General features: G+C 31.5%; 1 protein-coding gene across 2 annotated transcripts in view; it reads left to right on the top strand.

Annotated features, from left to right (window-relative positions):
• The window catches only part of LOC118197059 (DNA damage-binding protein 2-like), a 60,092-nt gene that overhangs the window by 6,057 nt on the left and 38,910 nt on the right, over positions 1–15,125 (top strand). Inside the window, exons 1-4 of one of the 2 annotated variants that reach the window (XM_035368535.2) lie at positions 1,678–2,085; positions 5,759–5,947; positions 11,192–11,331; positions 11,449–11,548. In XM_035368535.2, coding sequence (XP_035224426.1) covers positions 2,080–2,085; positions 5,759–5,947; positions 11,192–11,331; positions 11,449–11,548 — 435 coding nt within the window. In that variant the 5' untranslated portion in view covers positions 1,678–2,079. Of the gene's footprint in view, positions 1–1,677; positions 2,086–5,758; positions 5,948–11,191; positions 11,332–11,448; positions 11,549–15,125 lie in introns of those variants that run through there. The other variant, XM_085821874.1, reaches the window with a different exon arrangement.

Genomic DNA, 15,125 nt, shown 5'->3' on the forward strand with positions numbered 1-15,125 from the left:
AATTTGACCAACTCATGTAAGAAATTTCACGACATTTTAATAAATGATCCGAATTGACTTCGACTTGCTATTTTGGCTTGTGTAGCGGTGATTTTTACCCAAAAACCGCCGCTACACAAAACCAAAATAACAAGACAAAGAATTGCACAAACTCGGGATCCATGTACATATCGACCTATTTTCATTTAAAAAAAAAATCATCCCAGAATTGCACAAAAATGCCATTTTGCACTCCCTTGACTTTATCCATGTACACATCGACGTATTTTCACTTAAACAAACATCAGAGATTTGCACAAACTAGGCTTTGCGCACTCCCTTTGCCCATGTATACATTGATATACTTTCACTTAAAACATCAAAGGAGCAGCCAATTCTACAGTAGAGGCAAACAAAAAATACATAATCTAAATAAACTACATTTTAAACCAAACAATAAAATAACATAAAAAGGAAAAACCTGTTATGTATTTAAGCACTACACAAAGCAAATATACACATACCTTATTTAGAAATTCGTTCGTCTTCAGTCTGTGGCACACAAAATTCTTTAACAGCATCCAAAAACTTCCTAAAATTATCTGAACTAGAATCCGTATATCGGCGTTGCCACATAAATTCACAAAAATAAGAGTAAAAAATATCCTACGTAGTTGTGGACTGTCCAGAAAATGGCTATAAGTAAACCTTCATTTACACACCAGTCAATTAATGCACTTTTCCCTTTCATTCTAAATAGTACAGAAACTTCAAATTAATCTTACTACATTCAGCCATTCTACCGTTTAAACAATGAAACAAGCAATGTACTTCCTAACCAACACACATCACAAAAGCCCTTACAAAACATCCCATGATTCAAAATTTCACCGAATAATGCAAACAATTACGTCATAATAGGGTTTCTATAATATTCAACTACTCAGGTTGCCATAAATGAAACAACAACTTCGCGATAATACAAGGAGTACTCGAAAGTCAACTCGGTTCATCTTTGGATTATGGTAACTTAACGATTTTTTGACGAAAATTTGGCAACCAACCCTGCTACAGCAACCTGCTAGTTTTGTTTTGGACGCCATTTTGTTTTCACAAAGTAAAGGCATTTTTTTTTTTTTTTTTACTCAACATTTTTTCCAACAATCTGCTAGCCGAATTACGCTTCTACTAGAACTTTTATGGAACAAAAATGCTTAATCATGACGAAGATTAGGTGTGAAATTGGGAGAAAGTGCAGAATCGCAAACTGCTTGCCGCGTTTTTAAGAATTGCACATGCACGGTATCATCCATGTACACGTCAACCTATTTTCCCTTAAAAAACATGGTACTTGCATATTATCGCAACCAGGTTGACGCTATTTGTAAGTTTTGACGCTATTTGTAAGTTTGAGTAAAAAAGTATGAATAGAAAGAAAATGTACATTTATTAATTACAGATAATTTTTAATACAGTTTTTTATATTATTTTCTTTTAAAATATAAAATAGCAATTAAACCCTTCCAGTTTCGAATTTGAATAAGTTGCAGAATTATTTTTTCGGTGGAAATCTTTTGGCTTTTTCTTTTAGCACTGATTAAAAACCGTATTCGCCATAACCATGTACACGTCGACTTATTTTTACTTAAAAAAACATCCCAGAATTGCACAAAAATGGTATTGCGCACACTCTTCACTTTATCCATGTACGCTGCTATTTTCTCATAAATTACAAAAATTTGCACAAAAATGCAGGAAAATTTTGTGAATCTCCACATGCTCTTTTTACAAAACTACGTATAACACGTAGGGTTGCCAAATTTCGCAATTTATGCCAATTTTGACCTGGTTGCGATAATACGTAAGTACCAAAAACATCCCAGAATTGCACGAAAATGGCATTGCACACACTCTTGACTTTATCCATGTATACTACTAAAGTCCTAGCTAGTAACTTTTATCGCCTTACCAAAATATCGCCAAACTACCTGTTACCATATTCCAAAGATTAGCCATCAACTCTAACCCTGTTTCTTCCTTTCTAACCCAAGCACAGAAGCTGAATTATCAGCAGAAAGGAATCAATACAGACATTAATCCATGGAGGTAAGAAAGGAAGGAGGGGCCAACTCCGCATTATGAGTGAAGCATTGCACCGAGGCTTCAGTCTCCAGACGGGGTGTTTTTTTATTTTCATTTAGAAGCTCCCTTGACAGCGCTCTGATAGTATTTCAACACATGAAAGTTTCATACAAATCGAAAAGTGGTACATTTCCATGTAAAAGAAACATACATTGTGTGATGGATAATAGCAATTTGTGTAGTTTAGTGACATTTATGCAAAAATCACATCTTTGTTATTTTTCGATAATAACAACAGCACTTTTGATTATGAATTTGTTTTATAAAATTCTAATTGTTGAACTGCAAAAATATAGATTTTAGCAAAAATGTTATGCTTAAAGAATGAAAAATACTGTACTGTATTTTTAAAATTGTATATGTCTTTCGAAAGCCTTGATAAAGTATTCACTACTTTTATTTTATGTTTCAAATGCCAAAATGTTTTAAATCAAATAAATCTAATTATGAAATGAATCTAAATTTATAGTGATTATAAGTATTACCTAAATATATAATAACCTTAACAGTGAATTGCAAACATAAATTGAAATCCTGTTGACAACTACATTTATAAAACTATTTAAGCAAGAATTGTTCCTATTGGAAAGCAATCTGTTAAAAGGTATTGTAAAGCGAATTCTATGAGTTGCATATTTAAGGAAGTAATAAAGAAGGGTTTTAGAATATGTATTGCTGAAATTAAGGGTAAAATAAATCTGATAAGTATAATTAACAGAATTATTCCCTTACATTTTATAATAACTCAGTTAAAAGCTTTAAATAATACTATTTAAAACAATCCTTTTCTTATTCCCTTTCACAAATATTCTGAAAAAGTTAAGTACAAGGAAAGGAGCACCAATATTTAACATATTTCACTATTAAAATAAAAGGTGCTCTAATTTGAAATGTATCGAATAGAGCATTAATTATAAATTGACTTGGATTTTTTTATTTAAAAGATGCATCAGAAGCTTAAAAATCATGTAGTATTTGAAAAGTATTTTAGGAAGACGCTCTATAAATAGAAAAGAAATATACTTTGATCTTAATTTTTGTAATCCTTAACCAAATAAAATCGAATTACCTTAAGAATTTTTTCTAATGTAATTAACGAAAACTTGTGAAAGTATTTCATTTAAATTAAATCGTTCTGAGTAAACTGTTCTATGAAAAGTATAGCATTTAATTCCATTCAGAATGAAATGTTTAAAATTGTATACTTTTTACATACTTAAAACTCTGAAACATTGTAGAAGAAGAAAATACATACATTTATATGTTTCATAAGGAAAAATAATAAATTAAATTTAAATAATTCCCTTGCACCATTGCTGCAAGGAATGAAATTTGAATTTAACAAACATTTTCTATTCGTACAAAGCAAATTTAAAGTTAATTAAAATTAAAATTTTAAATTGTGAAATTTTAATTGCAAACAAATAATTAAATATTGCTACTAATCTACAGTATCATTTAAATTCTGAGAGCATATGTAAATTAAGTGCAAATATCAAAATACATGAATAAGTATATAATATCCCCTAAAATAATTTAATCCTAAATAAATTTTAAGACTAAATAATTTGCATAGTGAATAATTGTTGAGCAGGCAGGAGACATATCTTATCAAGAGGAAGTTGCCTCCAAACCTAACTCTTCAATTACTCAATTCGTGTTTCATCATCCATATAGGCTTGGGTATAGTAATTTAAAACCAAAAGAAAATCAAATGTAGTGAATTACTAAAAAATTTTTAAAAAGGGAATTTTGAGAAATTTAGAAAACAAATGAGAAATTTAGAAAGCAAATTGACAAAGAATCAAAATAATTAAAATTGGCAATGTAAAAAGAGTAGAGAATCAAAGTTTTCTAGAAACCCAAAGTAGTTTAGAAACCTTTGTCTATTTGGAAACTTCCCGGATACAAATTATGCATGTAAATCAAAAATAAGAATAGAAGATGTTTGTTAAAAACATTTATATGTATATTTATGACGTAATTACTAAATATTTACATCCGATTATGCCAAAATCCATTGATCATTGTAAATCACTGAGTGGGTAACCACGAAAGGATCACGAGTTCTTCAAAGCAGTGCATGGGGAAAACTGGTTAGGGCCTTTCCCTTATATCTATCCTACCTCAATGCGTTAATCACAACATTATTCTAATACAGCAATAAAGAAAATAAATACAAGAAAATGTCATGGAAGTATTTGTCTCATATTCATTAATTATGATATCTAATAGTGCTTCAAGAATTCTTTTTATCCATCTATCTAAATATATAAAATACAAACAACAGAATGTACAAAGTATTGCCTTTTTTTCCTGTTATTATTACTGAAGTATTAGTTATTTCCTTAGTTTCACAGATAGGCAAGCTGTTATTGTATTTTAATCACGTTTCTATGGGCCTATGCTAAAAAGAAAAAAACATTTTTGTGTTTAGATATAGTATTGTCTGCTTTTTAGTCATTGTCCCTTAATACTGGCATGCACTTATATTCTTTTAATAGTTCGACCTCATCATCCACGGCCATTAACGCAAACACATGTGCGCCATTCAGACCGAATAATTCTCAAAATAGGATGGACAGATGGGGATTTTCTTTCCCTTGAGCATATAAATTCTCTTTTTCTCAAGGTCTTCACATAACTTTTCATGTTGCAGTGAGTAGTAATAACACTCCTTTTGAATGAGTCTGTGTTTTGGCAGAATATCAGTGAAGGTTGCATGCCAAACTATATTACAGTAATACTTAGTATGCTTACTTGTTGATTGCTTTTTGCCCATTGTGCCATGTATTAGTCATCAGAGACATTGCAATTCTAGAAAGACCAGAAAGATTTAATAGGTCTCTGGATTGCTGTTCTGTTTATCTCAGATTACTTTTATAAAAGAGAAATCACAGATTGACCTATGAAATAAGAAATTAATGTCTTCCTTAATAGATTCTTGTCCCTTAAACTTTCCCACAACTCGGGAACTTTAAAAGACTACCAAATGTACTTTTTCTTTATGAAATTCTATGTTATTCCAAAAAGAATGTGTTTTCTTTTAAAAATTGAAACTTCTAGGTACAGACAAGTCATATGATCATATGCATAATTTGTGTATTTTTTCAAAAGGCAAATTGCTTTTTTAGACACATAATTTGGTATTTCACAACTTCATTGATAACAATAATAAGTTTTACCTGCTAGATCTACAGATATGTTCACTGTTTGAACATTTGCATTGTGTTCTTAAATTTTAAGAAACAATGTATAATTACTAAATCTGCATAGTGTTTAGTGTTGTTTGTTCATTTTTATTAATCAATTAATAGAAAGTTATGTTGACTAGTCTTTAGTTTTTGATGTAATTGTTCTCGCAAGTTAGAATTATTAAATCCATATGTTAACTACTTCTATAGCAAAGCTACTTTAAAAAAACAATTATCTGGTCATTTAGCATGATTTTTTCTTATGTTAATGCTCTAGAATTTTATGCTTAGTAATGAGTATTTTATCCAGAAGTTGCTCATGAATTCAAGGTAGGTGAAAGTATTTGCATGCATATTTAGTTTTACAGTTTTTATCAGCTTCAAGTGTTTTTAACATTTTAAAAGTAACATTTTATTATAATTTTTCATAATGTATATTACAGTTGAAGAAGACTGTGATTTTGAATCAGATATCCAAGTACAGAACTTTCGATATATTAGGTCCATTCGAAAAAAGAATTACTGCTATAGCATGGCATCCGGTGTATTCTCAGTTTGCAGTATCTGGTTCTAACAGAGGTGAATTATCACTTTACAATATAAACAGATCTACCTCAGAAATTTCTCCTTCAGTGAGTTAATGTTTTATTCATTTTGCTAATTCTTAATGTGTTTGTGAATAAATAATGAAAAATATGTATAAAACAAAAATATTATAGAAGATGTGGATATAATTTAAAATAGTTTTTCTGATTGAATAAATGAAAATTTTAGGTCCAATATTCTTTCTAAGATTTCTTGTTGCTTTAAAATTAAGGTAACCATTTTTTTATTAATAATAAGTTTGACGGAAGAGAAAATTACAAATTTGCATTATGTGGAAAGGATTATTAAATAGAATGAACCATTATTGGAACAAATAATTTATTTATTTACTATCCTTCCTTTGTACAACATGCACCAAAATTAAATTTGCGTTACACTGGAAGTTACAAATAAGTAATAAAAATACGAGATAAGCAGAATCCATGGTCATAGAGGAATGAAATCAGAATGAAGCATAGTGGAGTGCTTGGCTGCAAAGCTTAGTTATTCGGTTGAGCACTTAATTATCCATTGATGCTGTTGGAGTCTTCACTACTTTATGCAGAAACTTTTGTTCAGGATGAAACCATGACGTTTCAGTAGTCTTGGGAAACGCCTGTACTTCCTTGGTAACCATATAACATTGAAACACTTTCGTAAGCCCACAGAATGCTCACTCATGAAATGTAAATCATCATCTTGATGCAGCTGTACATCACCTAAGCTGGTTATACTTGATCTGTTCTCAGTGGTGTCATTTTTCATGTTCATGGCAAATAGAAATGAATACAAATTCCCAACAGATACGAAGGCTTCCTCAGGGACAAAATTCAAATGCATATAAAGGAATAAGTATATAAAGTATATAAAGGAAGGTGATTTAATGATTTTTGGATTATCAGATTTTTAAAGAAGTTATAGCAGGCTAACTGTCTCCTTATTTCTTTGAAGCAGTTTTTAGTTTAGGTAACATTCCTATTTAGGTAATGCTTAAGTAGACAGTTATATAAATATGTTTAAAGTGAGTCAAGCAAGTATCTACAAATAGCATCAATTATAAGCAGTACAAAGTCTGAGATTCGGACGTTCAGTATCCGGAATGCTCTAAAATCCAGACCTCAAAGCCACCAGCAACTTTTTTTTAAGGGGCTTTGTCCCTGAAGGACTATTGTTTTCATTTTGTGATTTTGCGTTGATTCACTATAAACAACGAATCACTTTTTAAACTTTTGCCACCAAACGTTAGAGTCCTGCATTATATTTGAAGAAATTAAATAATGAAAAATCTCCATAAATGTATGTATATTTCTTGCATTGTGATAAAATAACGGTACATAAAGCCATCAAATTTTGAATGACATAATCCTCCTACGAATATGGGCATTTGGAAGACCAAATTTGAAATTTGTTTTATTATCTATTTCATATTTTGTAAAACTTTAACGAATTTTTTAGTAACAAACTCAACGATTTAAAAGCGAGCAATGGCAAGGGGAGAGAAACCTTTTTAACTGCAGCATGAGGAACTGTGTATCGGAAATTCTAAAGATATGCTCATTTTAAAATTATTTTGCAATATTGCTGTTGAACTGAACTTTATGGTTTAAGTGCAAAGAACATGATATTTAGTAAATAAAGGTAACACACAAAACATTAAAAACGTGCCCCTTTGGATGTAATTTAAAATCTGTCAACCTTTCAGATTTTTTTTTGTATGCTTTACGCATGTGCATTTGATTCCTCCCCTTCCCTCCCCCCCGCACATAATAAAACGTGGAGTCCACATATTTTATTATGTGCGGGGTTCTTAATTCACTTCGGCACTAAATAAAATACCTTCTTATTGAAGATGCAATTATTTTAGCATAAATTTGTATGATCAGTAACTTGGCTCCATAGATGTGTATCTGCTTGGCATACATCTCAAACTCAGTGGTGTAGCTAGGATTCCAGCGCCCGAGGACAACTGAAGAATTTGCGCTCCTTTCTGTGTGCCAAGAATGGAAAACATTTCATTCTAAAATTCCGTACCATCAATTTGGCGCCGCCTGGATGCTGCGCCTGGGGACAGCTGTCCCCCCCCTTGCCCCACCCTAGCTACGCCACTGCTCAAACTGAAACATTCTATAGATAGAAATATAGATACATTGTTGATTTTATACCTACTAATATTTTATATCCGTGACGTCAACCTGGCAAATCATTTATTATATTTTGCTTTCATTGCATATGTTTATAAACACATGAGAACTTGAGTAATGACTCATGTAGCGATGCCTAAACAATTTTTTTATGTTAGTAATTGAATAATAAAGAGTATGGTAACCTTTTATGTTGACATTATTGCTTGGCGATGATAATATATTTAAATGTGCTAAAAAATGTTGGCAAGGAAAAATTTAATAAAAATTTCTTTCCGTATGCTAAAAATAGGTTTTGTTAATGATACTTCTAGGCCAAAAGATTACATTTAAAGCTTTTTGAATTAAGAATAACTGATTTGTTATTTACATAACCCCAGAATGAGCGCCAGGGCTCATATGGCCACAACTAGCAGCAGACTTAAGGGAACACACAAAGGGAGGCACTTGGTAGCAGAATTTAAGACCCACAGAGACTGCATCATGCGTTAAGGTATCTAGCACCAACTCTCAACAAGCCTTAAGTATATGTGGGAATTTATTTGTTCAAGACTCAGATAAGCATGTGCAAGAAATAGACATAAGTATAATAAACAACTAAACTAATACAACTGAGGCTTAATTGTCTCAGTGCACAATAGAAGCAAGATAAAATTTAGTGGAACAACTTGTCTTCAGTTGCCAATCTCATGATACATTGCGAAATATGTATAGTGAAATATGGCTAAATTTTATGATGATAGCCACAAATTTTAAAGGTGTTTGGATGTTGCAAACTAAAGTTGAAATTTTCCAATAAACAAATTTTGCAAAGAAATGTGGAGAAGAGGTAATAAAAGATGATATAAAGAAGTTTTTCATTGTGATGACAATGCTCCTCAGTCATCAATCAATAAATGGATGGCTTAATCTGTAGTATGGTTGGTTCTAGATCCAGGAAATACCGCTAGTGATAATGAAGAAAGTGACAGGTTACTGAAAATGAAACTCTCGACATGGCAATTACAGGACTTCAATAATATAACTAAACAAGAAATTGCGTCTGTCTACAGAATTAAAGAGAAAATATAAGCACAAAATGCGAAGCAACTTAAACAACTTACATTGAAAGAAATGTTTAATAAAGTAAGCAATTAAATATTAAGCTTTTTTTTTATTGTAAATTTTGTTACCCTTTATATCATAAATGCTTCATTATTTCATAAATCAATCACAGTTTCATATTTTTAATTTTATAATTTCTACATGCCATCTTACTAGATTTAAACTGATGATCTAATATTCGAAAAAATCCCAAATCCGGAATTACAGAAGTCACGACAAGTCTGGATCTCAGACTTTGTACTGTATTACAAATAGACCTGCCAGAAAAAGGATAAAAATAACCTACAATAGAGCTTAATGTAATTAAAATATGCAGTGTACACAGTGAATTACATTCATAACTGTAAATAATTTCTGTTTTGAACATCAAACAGTGTTATTTTAATCAGCTGCTAATGTGTAAATGAGAGGAACAAAAATATATTATTTAGGGGCAAACAAAATAGAAGCTTTCTCAATATTCTGGCTTGATTCAAAATGTTTGGCTAGAACATCCTGTTTCTGGTTTCATGTATAATTACAACATTCCATGATCCCAAGAGATCATAAGATGTTGAAATTGTGCATACATCAAAACTTCTCTACATGTTGACAAACCCCGTAGAACATTAATTATGCGAGTTACCCCAAGAACAAACTTACATCAGTTATTTGAGTGTTAATATAATTATAATAACATAGATAATTCAAAATCCTTCTGGTCATGAGATCACAAATGTTCATTTAAATGCAATATCATCTGAGAAAGCTTGAGAATTATTGTTGGAAATGTGAAAAGAATACATCTTATACTGTAATTCATCAAGTGATGCACTAAAAACACTTGCTGATATGCCCATTTGCATAGTGAGGGACTGAACACTGCTGTGAGATGACTTCCACCCAAGACCAAGTTTTTCAGAGTTGAGATACTACCTCAGCCAATGATAGCTGCATCTTTTTGTATTGAATTCAAAGCAAAGAGGATAGTAAGAGACTGTTATATTTTGGTACTTATATATTAACACAACCACCTTGGTGATTTTTTATAGGTGAAAGGTAAAACATACTTATTGGGTGCAAATTGTTGGTTTTCAGGGTTTTTTTTTATTCCCAAAGTATCAATATATTTGTAAGTTAGCAGACATTATCAGCATATGAAAAGCAGGAAACATAATTTAGTAATTTAAACTACGAAATTTTAGTTATTATATAAGCATTACATGATATAAAAAATAAAACATTTACATTTTTTCCAAATCTTTTTGTAATTTTTTATATTATTCTTCTCTCAAGTAGACATTAGTTCTGCCTCCTAAGTAGACAGAGATCTGCGTTTAAAAAAAAAATCAGAGAATTGCAGAGATATGGCATCAAGCAAACTCCAGTAACTTTGGCTGTGTACCAAACGCATCTCCTCGTTGTTCCCTTCAGAGATTTTGTCTCAAAATTCTGTATTCCTTTGTTGTAGAAATTTAATCAAAGTTTCTTCCATTGCTGGTGCAAATGCATATTTTAAAATTAAGTTTAAGGCATAAAATATCGCAATTTATAAAAGCCATCTCACTACAACAAAAAGAATGCATACAAAAAAGGCAACATTGCTTGACTGAAGAATTGTTATTTGTCTGGTTGTTAGAGTTTGGCACATTCTATAAATTTGCAAAGTTCTACAAAGAGGTTTGCAATAACTTATTTCTTCAGTCCTTATTTTTTGTCTAGTCTCTTCTTTTCTTTTATGGCCTTATTGGTTCAGTCCATGAGCATTCTAAAAGTCTGATACAGTTAATGAGGTATTTTAATGTAATTTTGTTAGATGCCTATTCATTTAATTTTTATTAATCACTTAGTGAAGTTTAATACTGGGTATTTAATGATTATTTAATATAAATAACAAAATTTTGATGTACTTTCTAATGATTTAAGAAAAAATGCAAAATATTTATTTTGGCAGTTCTTTATATATTTTAATCTAAGGGTATCAGCTAATGTATATTTAATGTACATTAGTTTAGTATGTTGATTTTGATTATATGTACATTTTCTAAACATTGTTATTGTTTTTAGATTAATATCAAAGGCTCAGTTTTAGGATTGAAATTCAGTTCTAATGATCCTTCTGTTGTGTTTGTTGCATCGTTTTCTGGTGGTTTACGACAGCAAGACTTCAGTGGCCAAACTACAACAATTTTTACCAAAGTTAAATGGTAATTGAAATATTTATTTTCCCCTTTAAGCTATTAAAAATGAAATGATATTAATTTCATATAATTTTTTCTTTCTGCTTTCAAATTTCATACTAAAATTAATTAAACTTTATTTAGGGGCTGGTTTAATTCCCTTGATGTGTCATATCGTAAAACACTCATATTAGCTGGTGATTCTAGTGGTCGTGGTCACTTGCTTACTACACAAGGCTTTAAAGTAAGACTTAATGCTAATTGACTATACTGGAAAATCAGAAAGTAACATCAAAATTTTTGCATTGTGAAGACATTTTTTCAAGTTTTATGAGCTTCCATTGTGATAAAAAATTAGACACAGTAAACCTTTGCCGAGCTTGGGGGCTTACATCATTATGTGCACAGCAAAATCGCAAATTATGTTTTGGAAGGTTAACTTTCAATGGAAAAAAAAACGAGTTAGGTATAGTTCAATCTAAGAAAGTATGTATAATTTATGCAAACTTAAATATTATTTGTAAATAAAAGGAAAAAATGAAACAAATGTTAATTGACTTAGCAAAAACATGCTGAGCACATTATTGAAGCCAAAAATAGTCTTCCAATTCTCAAGAGGATAGATATCTGGTGTTAAATGGGGCTGTGGCAGAGACACCTTAAATTTAACTTGTAAACTGTATATCCACACAGTCTTAAATTATTGCATTGATGTGCTTGCCTCTGCTTCTGCTAAGCTGATAAGGCTTTTGGAGGCCTTTCAAAAACCAAGCTGTAAGAATCATTACTGGTGCAATTAAAACTATCCCTGGTGTTGGCCTTACAATTTTTTTGCCAAAACTGAGCCCATGATAATTGTGATGCAAAGAAGGGCTGCTGTTCTATATTATAAGCTAGTTAGGCTCGCAAACGATGCCATTTGGCATGACTATGATTTTAATTCATAATGCAATATGAAGCCTCAGAGAGATTTTATATAATGTGTCCATGATATTAAACATCACCAAATTATTAATGACTTGCCGATTGAGTTGCTTATTCCTCTCCGCCCATTTCATTACATGGATCTCGATATAAGGTTAAATCTAACTCAGAAAATTAGAAAATCAGATCTTCCTCTCAAGCCCTTATGGGCTATCATTTTGGAAACCATCCCAATAACTGATTACATGTGTATACTGATGGTTCACTTTCTGATTTTTTCACAAGTTGCCAGAGCTGGCATCTTGAGTGAACTTTTTTTTGTTTTCGCCTTTTGGTTGGAAATTTCATGACTCACTTTGATGGAGAGATGGAGTCTATTCTTCTTATATCAGTTGAACAACATTTTATATAAAAACACTTCTTTTAAAAAGCTGTTATCGTTTCCGATTCTGTTTCTGTACTACAGGCTCTTTCTTCTAATGAAGAGATTGAGAAGGATGCAGGACTTTGCTTGAGAATTTTCCTAATAGGATGTCCTTCCAGTGGATCCTCTTCCACTGTGGCATTGAGGGAAATGAGAGGGCTGATATCTTGCTAAGAAGAGATCTTCTGCTCTTCAGAAACTCCATGTGAAATTGTGATTCCATTCAGCTAAACTGAAAATAGCTAGATTTCCAGGTGCTTTCTTCATGATACAGCTTTTAAAAACCATTTTACATTTACATCATCTTTTGAATGGCAGACCTTGGAATGTACTCTTTTCTAGACTACAACTTGTTCCTATCTCGTGCAGCTGCAGTTGCAACGTTTAGAAGTTAACTGGACGTGATTGCTTCCATGCTCATATTTTTTGTTTTAACATTGTGGCCTCTCCTATGTGTTCTCTTTGTACGACTGGGAAAGATATGACTGCCTTGCATTTCGAGAAGTGCTCTGCACTATCTGCTTTTTGTTGTCATGTGGTGAGATATTGGAGAGCCCATCGTCTAATGGCCTAGGCCAAACAACAGGGGTTTGGTAAATAAACAAATGTTAATTGAAAGGATTTTTATTACTGCTTAATAAGTAGGTACATCATACAATTATTTTTTTATATAGCTTGTGATTTGTACTTGGGATGCAACTCATAAATGTGACAACTGATGTCTGAAGCAACTCATTAAATGTTTTATAGTAAGGAGTGCAAAGTTTTTAAAGTATCCCATTCTTTCTTTTTTTTGGGTCAATCTCAATTACAAAATCAGACCATTCCTGTATCTTTTTTAAATATTAATTTAACTTCTTGTATGTTAAAGGCTCTTTATCTTCTCAATATCTCTGTTTTCAATGTTATTTGGTGTTATAAGGTCATCCAGTTCTTCATTTGTCATTTGATGATAATCATCCTTGACTAATTCTTTGAATTTTCCTTCTGTCTGAAAATCCTTCCGCACCTATTGCTTCTGCAATCTGTAAGATTTCTGTGGCTTCATTTTCAATTAGTGGAAAATCCTTAACATTGAACATTGTTGAAAGCTTCTGGCCAGCACTGATGACAGCAAGCATTCATTTTCGATGAATTCACTTATCCTCATGTGAGTTTATTCATTTTTATCATTATGCTGTGTCTTATGCTGAATTGCTTCCCAAATGCCATTAGTGTGTCATGCTTTCTCACATCTAGTACTTTATTTGCAGAGATTTAAACATGCCTGGCATAATAGGCTTTGAATGCTTTTATGATGCCTCGATCCGTTGGTTAGATTAAGGAAGTGGTATTTGGTGGAAGGAATAAAACCTCTACATGTTGTGAGAGCAATGTTGCGAAAGCTTCAGTGCCATGTCACATTATCAATAATTAAGAAAACTTTAAAGCTGAAGTTTTGCTGTACTGAGTAATGTTTGATTTCTTTGATGAAAGAATTTCAAACCAGTCATTAACCTTCCAGCACTCGTGCTATGCACAAAGTTTACGACAAATTCGGTTTTTAATGCACACTTTTTGCATATCGCAGCTGAGACATCTGAATGTCATTTCTATTCTTCCTTTCAACCCTTCCCCACATCACTGAATGTGCCAACAGGAAGTCGTATGAATTTTTTGTTTTTTTACTGGGCTTTTGTGCTACATGGTGGCTCCGTCGTAAGAGTTACGACGTGCACGTGGTCACGAGTGAAAATTCGGAAAATATTTTTTTTGTCAAATATTTTGTAATTTTGTGTTATTAATTGAAGTATATTATTTTATTTTGTATAAATTCGACTCTTTAATTTTTATATTGTTTTTCATCGCAAATGATTATGTGCAACCAGCTGATTTTGCTCGCATTCTTCAAGAATTATCTGATGAAGAAAAAGAAGACAAGGAAACCTTTGGATGTGAGAATAATAGCAATCTGAGTAAGAAAAATATAGAGATAAATAATATCAGCACTGAATCTGAACAATGAATTTCGGATGATGATATTAATAATGATGTAGAAAAAAGAAATGATGATGATATATTTTTTGTTAGTGAGGATAAATCTTCTAAGTGGCAAAAACAGAAGTATGCAAACTGCTCAAAGACGAATAAGATGAATATCTTGAGCGTTACCTGGCCTAAAACACCATGTCAATGATATAAAGGATGAAATGGGAACATTTTTTAAAATAGTTGATATAAATATGCTTGATGAAATTTTGGAATGAAAAAGTAAATATATAAGTTTACTAAAAGGCAAAAATACTCATGAGATAGAGACTGCTTTGTTACCTGAGTGAAAACAATGGCCTATTTTGAATTGCTATATATGATAGGAATAAAAAAAGGACACCATGCAAATGCAAACAGACTTATTCACAAGTGATGGCATTTTAGTTTAGCTTATACCGCCCGTTATACATTAAATGTGCATGCGTAAACATATTATGCGCAT

The sequence above is a fragment of the Stegodyphus dumicola genome, chromosome 8, assembly GCF_044657685.1.
Source record: "Stegodyphus dumicola isolate Sdum_Otavi_A_Nest chromosome 8, ASM4465768v1".
NCBI classification, from domain to species: Eukaryota; Metazoa; Arthropoda; class Arachnida; order Araneae; family Eresidae; genus Stegodyphus; species Stegodyphus dumicola.